This window comes from Desmodus rotundus, chromosome 2 (genome assembly GCF_022682495.2).
Source record: "Desmodus rotundus isolate HL8 chromosome 2, HLdesRot8A.1, whole genome shotgun sequence".
Classification (NCBI taxonomy): Eukaryota; Metazoa; Chordata; class Mammalia; order Chiroptera; family Phyllostomidae; genus Desmodus; species Desmodus rotundus.
In genome coordinates, this window is record NC_071388.1 from 128,776,557 (window position 1) to 128,789,532 (window position 12,976).

The 12,976-nt window shown below is 36.4% G+C and overlaps 1 protein-coding gene across 3 annotated transcripts in view; it reads left to right on the forward strand.

The window, feature by feature from the left end:
• Positions 1-12,976, forward strand: part of THSD7B (thrombospondin type 1 domain containing 7B) — an 865,484-nt gene that overhangs the window by 844,856 nt on the left and 7,652 nt on the right. For 2 of the 3 annotated variants that reach the window (XM_024569693.3, XM_053918625.1), the window contains 3 exons: positions 2,085-2,167; positions 3,568-3,760; positions 7,220-7,307. In XM_024569693.3, coding sequence (XP_024425461.2) covers positions 2,085-2,167; positions 3,568-3,760; positions 7,220-7,307 — 364 coding nt within the window. The remainder of the gene's footprint in view (positions 1-2,084; positions 2,168-3,567; positions 3,761-7,219; positions 7,308-12,976) is intronic. The other variant, XM_045203176.2, reaches the window with a different exon arrangement.

Here is a 12,976-nt window from a genome sequence, read left to right on the forward strand (position 1 = left end):
CAAACAATTCTATATGAAGACCCGTAATATATCACAGAAGTTAAAGAAATAGGCTGAAACACAATTAAATTCTCTTAAATATCATGATCTGGGACAAAGACTGAAAAGACAGATGCTAGCTTAAAACAATGGTCTCTAAAATTTTAAATCATGTTCTTTCTTAGTAAAAAGTGTTTGAGGGCTTATTTCAACATATCACATGCTTATGTATCATATTATATGCTTATATATTATGAAACATACAGAAATTAAATTTTAAAGGGTTTATTAGGATATATAACAATTTAATACATTGTATTTGTTAGTGCAGCAAAAAATTTGCTGTATAGATGCTTATATTCATTCACTGGAAGCTTAGTTTTTAAAGATGGTGAGAGCCATGATTATTATTTAATATCAACATGTAGACTGAGGGGAGGGTTCCTCATTCCTGACAATGGATATGATTTGATCTACAAGCAGCCTTAATTATCCTAAAGTGTATTTTTATGCCTTCTTATCAGAGGTCATTAAATTGCCATTGTTGTTATTAGTACTAGACTGACAAAGAACTTATTGTAGGGAGACTTTCTGTTCTTCTATAGGAGGAATAAGATCGTCAGTTCTGCCTTTTCCTTGTATATTTGTTTTTGCATTGTTGGTATTCCCTTCAATCCAATGTTTATTCACTCAATAATTTATTTTAAGCTACCTGTACATTTTATGTTATTATTAAAACTTTTGTAAATCACCTTGAGCAGGAACACGGAAAGCACCACATGTACTCTGCCACATAGGGAGGGGTAGAGGGGCGCGGGCTGCGCTCTCGTTCTCCCGTTCCCTGCACAGGGTACTTCACGCACAAAGTACGCGTGGACACTGATGCATGCGCTCAGGTGGCTGAGTGTTCTTAGAGCTTAATTTCATTTCTAAAGTGTAAGCAAAAATGCTGTATAAGCTATGTAAATTCAAATATTTTCTTCTTGGTTCTCACAAGACCCCTCCTGCAGGGGTTCACACACTGCACTTTTGGACATCGCTGGTTTAAAAAGTGAAAAAAAAAACCTCCGAACACAATTGGTAGCAACAGAACTGTGTGGTTATTGCCACTCATGCCCACAATTAATAATTTCACACCAAAGTGCTAAGTCTGGAGTGTGGTTTTTTAAAAAACAATTGTGTGGATTATTTTCTAAGTAACTGGGGATTTAGCTGCTTCGTTCTTAGGGAAAGTGTAGATTTGACAGACATAGGCCAATGCTTTTTGATAGCTATAAAATCAAACTACAATGGGTTGGCGATTATAGTAAGGCAAAGGCTACAGTATAAATGCAACCAATATTATAAATAAAGCTTAAATACTGCCCTTGAATAGTATGCAAGTTCTTTGCTCAGTACTCAGAATGTAGGAATGCCAGGCTAACATGTAAGTGATTTTCAGGTTACAGAAGCATGCATCATTCCATCCCCTTACTCAAAAGCATTTAATGAGTTCTGTGCAAACTACTGTGTCGGCTGTATGACTGCTCCTCCTGGAGCCTGTACATTTGCTCTTAACAATGTGTGTGGGGGTCAGAGGGTGTGTATGTATGTATGTGTGCCTGTGTCCTGATTGAAATGTTTTAAAATGTTAGCAAAGTGTTTGATATTCTGGGCCCACAAATTGATTAGTGTCCTTCTTTTAGCATTTGGTTATTGGGAATTGACCTAGTGTCTAGTTGGGGTATTCTAGAACTGGAGAAAAATATATGTAGAATAAGTCTCAAGCAGATGTATTTTATGCTCCTGAACTTAAATTGAGATTTCACCAGTTCTTTTACCGATGCTGGCAGCAAAGACTATCCCCTCAAGCATAGCTGTACAATGGAACCACATTGCCAGTGAGCAGGTATAAAAAAATCTACTATAAATAGCTTCTGTTAGCAGAGCCTCCCATCTCAATCCATCCTGTAATAATCAATAAAAGACTGGACCACATGTCAGCCAATGGATTTATAAAAAAAATAATAACTGTTACAAAGTGGCCCATGCCAGAAAGGGAAAAAAAATGTTTTTAACGTTTATCATAGAAAAATCTGCAAATGATGGTGGGATTTCCGTTGTAGGAGGCTGCTCCCCTCAGGCACGTCCGGCTGCCATTCGCCAGTGTAACCCAGCCTGCAGAAAACCTTTCTCCTACTGCACACAGGTGAGTCTGTGCTGGAGACTCCTATAAGTATTTTAATTGCTGTGTTGTACATATGCTGTTGGATGTTTGCCAGTCCGTGAGAGTCAGGCAGCAGTTCCACGTGCCCACGATACCATCTAGAGGCGTCTGTAGGAATAACCACAACTATTCAGAACGTTTTTGCAGGGGCATGTGTTATGGCAAGTAGTCTTTTTTCTATAAATCTGTCGATAGGCAAATCTGTTTTTTCAGATATCTCATTTATATTAGCTCTAGTTGTCAATAAATATTCTCTACTGATTTATTCTTTGATTCTTTGCCTTTCATCTACCTAAACTATTTTGAAAGTTATTATAAATACATGTTCATATTTGCTAAATATTATTTAGCAAAATTGATTACAAATAATGTAGTGTACATTTTTATTTTTTGTTGCTTTAATTTAATTTTTATGGTTTATGCTGTTACAGTTCCCACTTTTCTCCCTTTCCCCACCTCCTCCCAGCCCCACTGTCTCCCCACCCCAAGCTAGTCCCTATATTGTTGTCTGTGTTCATGGGTTGTGCATAAATGTTCTTTGGTGTATAGTTCAATTTAAATTAAATAAATGCTTATGTATAAAAATTATATATGTATACATACACACATGCACATACATTTTTAGAGCAGAAGTCCTTTTCCCTGTTCTCCCATAACTCCCATCTACCAAATGCTCAGGAAATAATGCAAAATGCGCAATGTATTCTAATCAATGGCACTTGTAATCTGCCATTGTAAATGCATATATAATTTTTAAAGAGTTGTGTCATGTTCCTCAAACAGGTTTCTTTTCATACACATGTGCCTTTGGTGAAGTTTTCTTTTTTCTCCCCTTGGGCTGCCCTCTTGGAGTGCAGAACCAAGCCTACAAGCAAAGAGATAGTTCAGACCAGCTATTGATGGATGGTAGCAGGTGAGAGAGGCATTCAGCAGCTGGGGCAGCAACAGAGCTCCAAGAGCACATATCTCAAAGAAGATATGTACACAGTTCCATTGCTTTGCTTCTTACTGCCGAGGGCAGATTGGAGTGAGTGGGCAGGAATCTGAAACAGCTAATGGGAAAAGTTGAGGACAATTTGATTAAATGCCTTAAACATCTCCCTGAGAGAAAAAAGCATGTAGTTAGTACCCTCTACTGACAAATTGTAATTTCATATTTGGAAGATGTAAGAATGGTAAACCACTAGACAAAGCTGATGATTTCCTTACCAATTAACTTTAGAATTCAGAAAGATGAACTAATAGGATTTTCATCTTTTTGGCAAGTCTGTTGATGAAAACCCCAAAATTGTCATGACATATGCAGATATTAAATGATTCCAATAAATTGGTCATCTGCACAATTCAACGTGTAACCGCAAAAATATTTTTTTACGCTGTAGGGTGGAGTCTGCGGTTGTGAGAAGGGCTATACAGAGATAATGAGATCAAATGGTTTTCTGGATTATTGCATGAAAGTACCAGGCTCAGAGGACAAAAAAGCTCATGTGAAAAACCTGTCTGGGAAAAACAGACCTGTGAATTCAAAAATTCACGATATGTTTAAAGGATGGTCTCTTCAACCCCTTGATCCAGGTATGTTTCAGTTATGTGTTAAGAAATGTACATTTTCAAAAAAAACAAATAAACAAACAAAAAAGAAATGTACATTTTCGTATGGGGGATTAGGGTTCACTTTGAGAGGACTGGAAGAAAAAAGGAAGAGGCAATGTGATCCCTTTTAAATGTAAAATTTTTCATGGATTGTTTAGGATAAGTCTGTCAATCCCAGTCTAAGAGACACTGAAATAATCAAAATATTAACCTTTAAAAATACCTTTTAACTGTAAAGGATCTCTGCAACAGTATATGCTTTTACAACTGTAAATGTGTATGTAATTAAGTTAAAATAAAAAATTGGAACGGATTCTCAGGAACATGCAGATACCTGAGGAAATGTCCCAGGACCCTGTCTGGTTTGAGAAACAGGTGAAACAGCAGAGAGCATCAGTTTCAAATGCAGCCAGACCTCGTGGACATCGTGGCTCAGAATGTGCCTGTTTTGTGACTGAGTATAATTTCTTCACCTCTCGGGGCCTGCCTCCTCTGTGAGATCAGTCTAGAGGCACCTACCCTGCAGGACCGCCATGAGTATTAGCACAGCGCCAGGCCTGCAGGGTTCAGGGATTTGTGGTTATTAAGGACAGGAATGAACATTTACTATTTTTGTATACCCCCATGGTTCTGTGCTGGCTATATTGCATGAATCTTCTCATTACGTTCTTGCAACCTAATGAGATGCTATTATTCTCATTTTAGAGATTAGGAGTCTGAAACTGCCCATGCAAATTAATTTTAGGAAAGTCACACTACTAGTAAGTGACAGCAAGCTTTGAAAGGTAGATCGTTAAGGCCCTTACAGAGCACTGGTCTCTGCTTCCCACCTTGTAAAGCAGGCAGAAAGTGAAAGCGAGATACTCTGCCTATCACATATTCCTTTTCTAAGAAACAAAATGCTGCTAATGACTGAGCAAAGTCGCATGACTGAGGGGGCAGGGAGAGGGAAGTTAGAGACAAAACTCAGGCAAAATATACCCTGGGAACTTTGCTTCCAGATCCTAGGCCTTCGCTGGACCAAAAATGCCTTGATGATGTGCTTCAATAAAGCAAAAACCAGAGCCCAGCCCAAAGACCCCTAGATCACCAATTTTGAAGGATGACTACAATATCTTAACTCACTTTTGATTCCCCCATATGTCTAGGTATGCCATAGATGTTTAAAAACATCTCATCCATGTTGTGACTGAGTTAATCAGTTTATTTAACTTTAAAAGGTACATGATATAAAGTGTAGCCAGGCTCCCCTTTTGCTTATAGACCATATTTCAGAAGAGAATTGGGGTAAGACATATTTCAGGGAAATGAGTCTTCAAATCCACAAGTGAAGTCTTTAACCTTGTGGGTTCTCATTAAAGCATGAATAATATGTATGTTAATATATATTCACATGCAAACTATTGTGTATGTATGTATGTATGTATATATATATATATAAGCATATATATAATATATGGGGTCTGGGACAAATGACACCCCCTTTTTATTACAAAATCATGAGCATGTGATTCTGTAACATAACACTATCACCCTCAAGCACACCGTATGACATTTTAGGTGAAATGTTCAAATTAAAACTATAAATTATTACACCCATATTATTACTCTACCAACCACACTCAAGCAGGCGTCACTTCTGCCTGACACTGTGTATTTAGTCTGGGCACAGGGGGTATAACTTGTACTGTTTTCATGAGGAGAATGTAAATTCAGTCATCCTCTAGGAGGGCACCTGTGCAATACTCAGTGACCTGCCGAGCACTGTGACCTAACGTGTCTGCCCTAGCCATTCATCATTCCAATATATACACACATCCTAAAATAAGCATGTAAATGCTATTCATTACATGACCACTTGTTGGATCACAAATGAGTGGAAGCAACATCAATGTGTAAAATAGAACAATGAAAAACAAAATGGTACACTTATGTAACATATATCATAGAGATATTAAAATAAAATAGACTTACAAGCTAGAATGAAAATACTTCTAACATATATTTTAAGTGAAAATAAGTCCAAATCAAAGGGAATGATGTGCATCACTCCTGTGTGTGTGCTGGTGTGCACAAACTCACGCTTGCGTTTGTGGAAACAACTGGGCAGTGTTCACAGGGAGACCGGTAACTGACGGCCCCTGGGTGGGGGACTGAGGGATCGTGGCAGGAAGACGTATTTTTCACCACATATCTCTCTGTGTAGTTGAAATTTGGCCCTACCCATTATGTTATTATAAAAAGTTATATGAATTCTTTTTGTTTAAGTAACATAATTACAGGTCATGGACCACATACCTCTCCATTGGGGATTTAAAAGCACTGGATTCTCCCGATACTTCAACTTTGTTAGGTGTAGGGGTAATAAGAGTAATGGTGCATATTCACTCACTCACGGGAGCCTTTTTAAAATTATCAATGTAAAAGAGTCAGGCTGGGGGATTTCATCGTGAGTGTCTGAACGAGGTCACAATCAGAGCTTTGTAAAAGATTTTGGACCACAGAAAGGTATCGTTACTACATTGAAACCTCAACCTAAAACCTGAATGAGGCTTGAAAGTGTCTTGTAAGCAAAAACTATTGTAAGTGGTCATTATATAACTGAATGTAATTACACCTTTATTCCAAAGAAGTATTGTTTACAACAGATTTTGATTATTTTTCCCCTTATGGAGACATTTAGAATAAGATACTAATATCTGTGTCTTAGACCCGCAGTTAATTAAATTCATATAGTATAATGAACCTTCTGGGTGTGTATATCTTTCAGAAAGGAATACAGTTTCTTGCGTAGAATTCTATGTTTACTTAACTGTATGCTCATATAAAATAGAGCAAACAATGCTGGTTTCAGGAACAAGTCAGTATCTACCATATACAGAGAAACATGTGTACTCTCACGTCAGACCTTATATAGAAGTCACAGAATCGACCAGACTGTTGAGTTAATCTAGTTTTCTTTAATTCTGGCAAATATCAAATAAAAATATATATTTGTACACATATAGTTATAATTTTACAGTAATTTGGTAAATAGATGAGCTTATTTAGTCATGAAGTTTTTGTTCACTCAACATCATTCAGGAAGCAAAGTCACCAAAAATGGTCACAGGAATTTTCTTTGCATGCAGGATTGTTTCTTACTAATAATTTATTTTCTTGTTCTATTTATGTGGTCAAGATGTTTTACAGTACTATTGTGTTACATGTACAAGAAAATACACACACGAAAATAAATTCAAAAGAGCTTGCCAGCTAGATTTTATGAAGTAATGATTGTTGGTGTTGGTTAGCACTGTGAAATTTTTCAGACTAACATTTTACATTTCATAATTGTCAAAACTGGGTATTTGTGTTTATGATTTATGGAAGACTCAGAATTCAGATGAAAAGTAAAGATGTCGTATGCTAAGCTTATTGTTTTATCTCTATTTTAAACAGATGGCCGAGTAAAAATTTGGGTTTATGGTGTTTCAGGTGGTGGTTTTCTTATCATGATTTTCCTAGTATTTACTTCCTACCTTGTTTGGTAAGTACTGATTATTAGTTTGTACTCCATGTTTTTGTGGGTATCATGTTATACTAGTCGGGACAATTAACCATTATAACAGGACACTTGAACCCACAAATAAATGACAAAATTATTGAACAGTTGGAATGAGAGATCACTATCTTTATGATCCTCATTTGAAATAACATTCTTTTGTTTAATTTTCAGATAACATCAGAAGGTACATGAGACCAATCATGGGTTAGGACTTTCCTTTTTTAGCCTTGACTTATATGAGCACTTTTCAGCTTGGCAGTGGTTTCTATGGGTGGCCATCTCCTGAGTCCCAGCCCCAGACATTTCTGATTCAATGGATCTTATGTGTGGCCAGGTTGTCTAGGCATTTAATAGTATCCTGACTAGTTTCAATGTACAGACAAAGCTGAGAACCATTACTCTAGGTAATTCAAGTTCCTAAGTTTTTTTCTTAAATTTTTCTTTTTACCAGTTAGGTTGGTTCAAACAACCTGCTGGTAACATTGTAATTATAGATCCAAGTGTTTATCTACATCAACCAGCTATTCAAGAAAATTTGATTGTCAATTCCAGGAACTCCATTTTGTAAGTGATTAGTTCCTGAAAATTTATTATTCTCAGAAAAGGATGATTAGATTTTGTACAGAATATATTTTAGTTGATGAGCTTCTGTTGAAACTAGACAGAAGTAAATACATTTGAATGTTTTCAAGTATGCTGAGAATATTTTATTAACTTCCTAAGCAGAATTTTCAAAGGATTTTTTTATTCTCATGAGATCAAAGTGTTACTTTACTTTTTTCTCCCTTAAAACTTTCATCCAAGTTTTAATCTCAGTTTAAATCCAGCCTTGTACATAGAGCCTTAAATTTGGTTTCCAATGCTATATAGGTTCTTAAACCTTTGCTCTTGGTCAGCAAAAGTTAGTGAAGCAAAAAAGATGACTTTAATGTTTTTTCTACCACCTATAGTGATTGAAATTGAATCTCTAGAAATTGTATTACTATTCACCTTATTTTACCTTCAACAGGGTTGTAGTAAAAAGTAACACCCTAAGTTAGTCATTCACGCTTTAATCAAATGATTTAACCATTTTTAATATCTGAATTGCCTAGATGCTGTTTTAATGAAAAAATGGGAGGTTGAAAGCCTTATGTGAAGTTTAGAGGGATAGGACGCATCCACCACCAGAAAAGGCTAGAAAAAGAGGAGAGTTTTAAATTGCAACAAAGGACATGAAGTTTGAGAGACGAGAAACTGCTCTTCAAACAAGGGCCTAATACATTAGGGTAATCAGACAATCTACTGGTCTTTCAAAGCTTGACTGTGTTCTATTTGTTAATAGCCACATCCCTAATTCCAGACTCTATGGCTCCCACATTCCTTGAATATATAAGAGATCTAAAATTAACATTTAGTATCAATAATGCTTATAAACTTTGCCTTTTTATGTTTCTCCATTCCCTCCAACTTAAAACCATGTTAACCTTAATCATTCCTTTGATTACAAGTATTTACTGAGGCTCTGCCTCCCTGACTATAAGCTCTGGTGGTTAATCAGGTACAACACTGAATTCTGATAACAAACAATTTTCTAGAAATGTTTAATATTAAAAAAATCAATAGAATTTTTCCTCACTTTTCAGTGAGGACCAAGTTACATAAATATTTTTGTGCATTACTTCTCACATCTATTTTTGTTCAGCCTCAGTGCCTGGTGGTATTGATCCATTCCTCTTTGGCAAGTGATACAATGTGTCCATATTTGGACTCATTACAAATGCTCCCTTCTCCAGTCTGCAGCCAGATTAGTTTTTCTTAACCTTAGTGAGGTGACGGGCCCCTCCCTACTCAGACACCAACCGAGACTCCGCATTGACAGCAAAATGAAGTTGTGCTTTGCCTGCCCAACTAGTCAACAAAAGTCTTCCACAGTCTGCACCTAAACAACTCTTTCAACTCCAGCTTCTACCATTAGCCTATGCCTGGCAAAGTCTGGTGGGCTGTATACTCCCAAATATATTTAAGTCCTCATTTTATCATTGAAGAAATTTTTAAAACACAAAAATATTACTTTATTGATAAACTTTATCTTATTTTGATAAAATAGTCAATTTTATCCTATTTTTAAAAATATTTAACCATTCAGTTAGTTATACCTTCTCATCAATAATTCTCTACTATGTATGATTTCATTTTTATTAAAAAATTATCTAATTTCATAACAGTTTTATTCAAAGTTCATACCTATCTTTCAGATCTATCACTTAATCATTATTGTAGGCTCCCATCCTACAAATTCAGTTTTTCAAGCTTATCATATTTGTTTCTATCCATTAAGAAAAACAACTTTATGCATTATAAAGGTAGCTCTTCGTAATATAAAGATTTATAGGGGTTGAATATAAGGCTACAACATCTCTGTGCAGGATAATTTGGGAGAGAGAGGTAACTTTATTTAGAGCACTTAGGATGGACCTTCTAATTTTACATGGAGGCTTCTGCTTCCGTGGCTTACTCCTTATATCCCATTCATCAAGAATAAGTTTTTCATCTCTAGCTGCTGGCATTCCACCCTTCCTCCCCAGTAAAACTCAAATGTCAACATTTCCTTATCACACAATCTAGAATAACTTGTCCATGCCTCCTCCCTCATGTCATTTACTCCATACTGGTATTGTAGTTATTTGTATAAGCATCCTCCTCCTCTACCAAACCCCAAAAACTTTATGGGAGGGAGGGCAAGAGGTGTAATGGCTATATTTTACTGATATATCTGACAAACGTGTAATGAACAAATGAATAAATGAGTATGTAAGTAAAACATATAATGTACTACTCATTATTTTTAGAGACAAAGGTCATGGAAAATGCCGAATATTTATATGTCAAACAAAATACTTTACACGGATTGCTTTATTCAGCCCCGATGACAAGCTAATGAGATGTTGCTTTTATCATCCTTACTTTAAATAGAGAAAAGTTAAATAATACACCCAAGGTCATCAGCCTGGTAACATCTACTCCAGGTTTTCCTAACTCTAGAGCATGTGCTCTTTCCACTGGTCTTCCAGTCTCCATAGTTTGTTTCCATTTTTGTAATTTCCAAACTCCTTTTGACAGAATGCAGTGTCTGCTGTTTCCATGTTTTTTAGAGGCTCTTTATTTTTCATTTAAATTAAGCTACAGACTCAGGAAGAGGTCTAACTGATATCAAAACACATAGCATATAACTTTGAGCTGTCTAGGAGCTTCCTAAAGAATCCAAGTAGATACTATCACAGCATATACTTCTATTAAATAGCTTGCAAAAGAGTTGCAGGAGGATAGTTTGGGAGATTTTATATTTTCCTCCCCAAATAAAAGGCTTAAGACAAGACAACTGCCTAATATGCCAAGTCTCAGGTATGCACTTTAGATGAAAATTATTTATAATAAAATTTGGAAATGCTTTTGAGAAAATATAGAAAAGTAGTCTTCTTAAAAACTTCTTCATTCAGACACTATTCTGTACCTCTGCCAATACTCTTTGAAGTTTTTGAAATATTGCTGATGTTACAGCTTCTCTGGCAGTAAAGATCCATGAGGCAATTAATGGGGACAACCACTAGGTGAGCTTGTAGTTAATCTAGACATAATGCTTGGAAGTTACTCCAGATAATGACATCCATTCTACCTTGCTCAGCACAACTCAATAAATGGGCTCTTATTCTGCTGAAGTTTGAGAGTGGTGCCCCCACTTCCAGAGGGTCAGACCTCAGGAATATCTGCCTACACAAAAGACAGTGTCTGGCTTTCATCAAACTATTTAATCTCCACTGGCCTGGTGATGAGTCCTTGTGGCTTGAATCCAACATTGCTAAGAGCTAGCAGCTTGCCTGTCAGTTCATAATGAACTCACTTTTCTGGCTGAATGGGTTTATACTTTGCTAAGATGCAAATGGTTGTGGAAGAGGTCACTTATAATGTGCCCCTCAATGATCTCTCATCGCCACAGTTGCATGATGTATTAGAGAATGACGGTGGTGCCCTATGTGCCCAGCATTTATGGGTCCTGATTTAGTGCGATCATATCTTTTCTGATACCAAAATTGAGGTGAAATATGTATAAAAATAAAATGTATTTTAAGGGTATAATGAATATCAGTAAGGGAGAAAGAAAAGGGAGCAGAGGCCTCTAAACACAAGTCTCCTGGGAATTTTGGGTCAGGATGGCAGAGTAGGTAAATGCTGTGCTCCCATCACCCCACAATCACATCAAAATCAGAACTAAATTATAGTACCATCATCAATGAGAATCATCTGAAGATTAGCTGAACAAAAGTCTTATAACTAAAAATATAAAGAAGCCACATCAAGGCTGGTCTGAACCACTTTCAGAGGCTTTTTCACACAAGCAGACTGTCTCAGCTTATGCTATTGACTTTCCTAAAATCTCCCAAAGGTCCACAAACCCCAAACAAATTACAGTTGGCCCTGGCATACAGTATACCTCTTGGGAAGCAGACCCAATTCTACAACTAGTGGCTGCCTGCTTCACTTCACAGTACAGCATCTCCCAGGCACCTCCAAACCCTGCAAAGGTGGCAACCAACCACAGATCACTTTTTATCCCCTACCACATGGCCCCAGGCTGGACACATGTTATGGCTGACCTTGGCTTGCACCAGAGCCCCTCTTAAGAGAGCATAGAACAAACATACCCAATGTCCAGCTTCAGATTATACCCAGAGTACCATGCAACCAGCACCACAAATGAAACATCCAAGTATGGACTTGGTGAGCACTAGAACTCGGCTAAAGTAAATCGATCTCCATGGGGTCACCTCATACCAACAGCACGTTTACTGTAGTCATGGCCAGTCCTCACAGCTAGTCAGCATGAGGATCAATCCCACCCACTGACATGTCAACAGCTTCTTTCAGTGATGAAAGAAGGACACTTTATAATAATAAAGGATCAATCCAACAAGAAAATGTAACTCTTGTAAACATCTATGCACCCAATTTAGGAGCACCTAAATATATATATATAGCAAATACTAACATACATAAAGAGATCAACAGTAATAAAGTAATAGTAATGGATTTTAACATTCCATTGATAGCAATGCATCAACCATTCTGACAGAAAATAAACAAGAAAACAGTGGCTTTACATGAAACATTAGACCAGAGAGTCTTAATTGATATTTTAGGACATTTCATCACAAATCAACAGAATATAAAAAAGTGCACATGGAACATTTTCTAGAATAGACCACATGTTCAGCCACAAAACAAGTCACAATAAATTTAAACTTTTTTGATAACAGTGATATCAAACTGGAAATCAATGAAAAGACCAAGAAACACAACACGTGGAGGCTAAATAAGATACCACTAAACAGTGAATGAGTTACCATGAGATCAAGGAAGAAATCAAAAGATATTTCATGACAAATGAAAATGAAAACACAAGTATCCAAAATCTACAGGACATAGCCAAAGTGATTCTAAGATGGAAATTCAGAAAAACAAGAAAAATCTCAAATACACAATCTAAATGAACACCCAAAGGAACTATATATATATATATATATATATATATATATATATATATATATATATATATATATATATAAGAACAAACAAATCCAAAGTAGATAGTTGAAGGAAATAATAAAGATCAG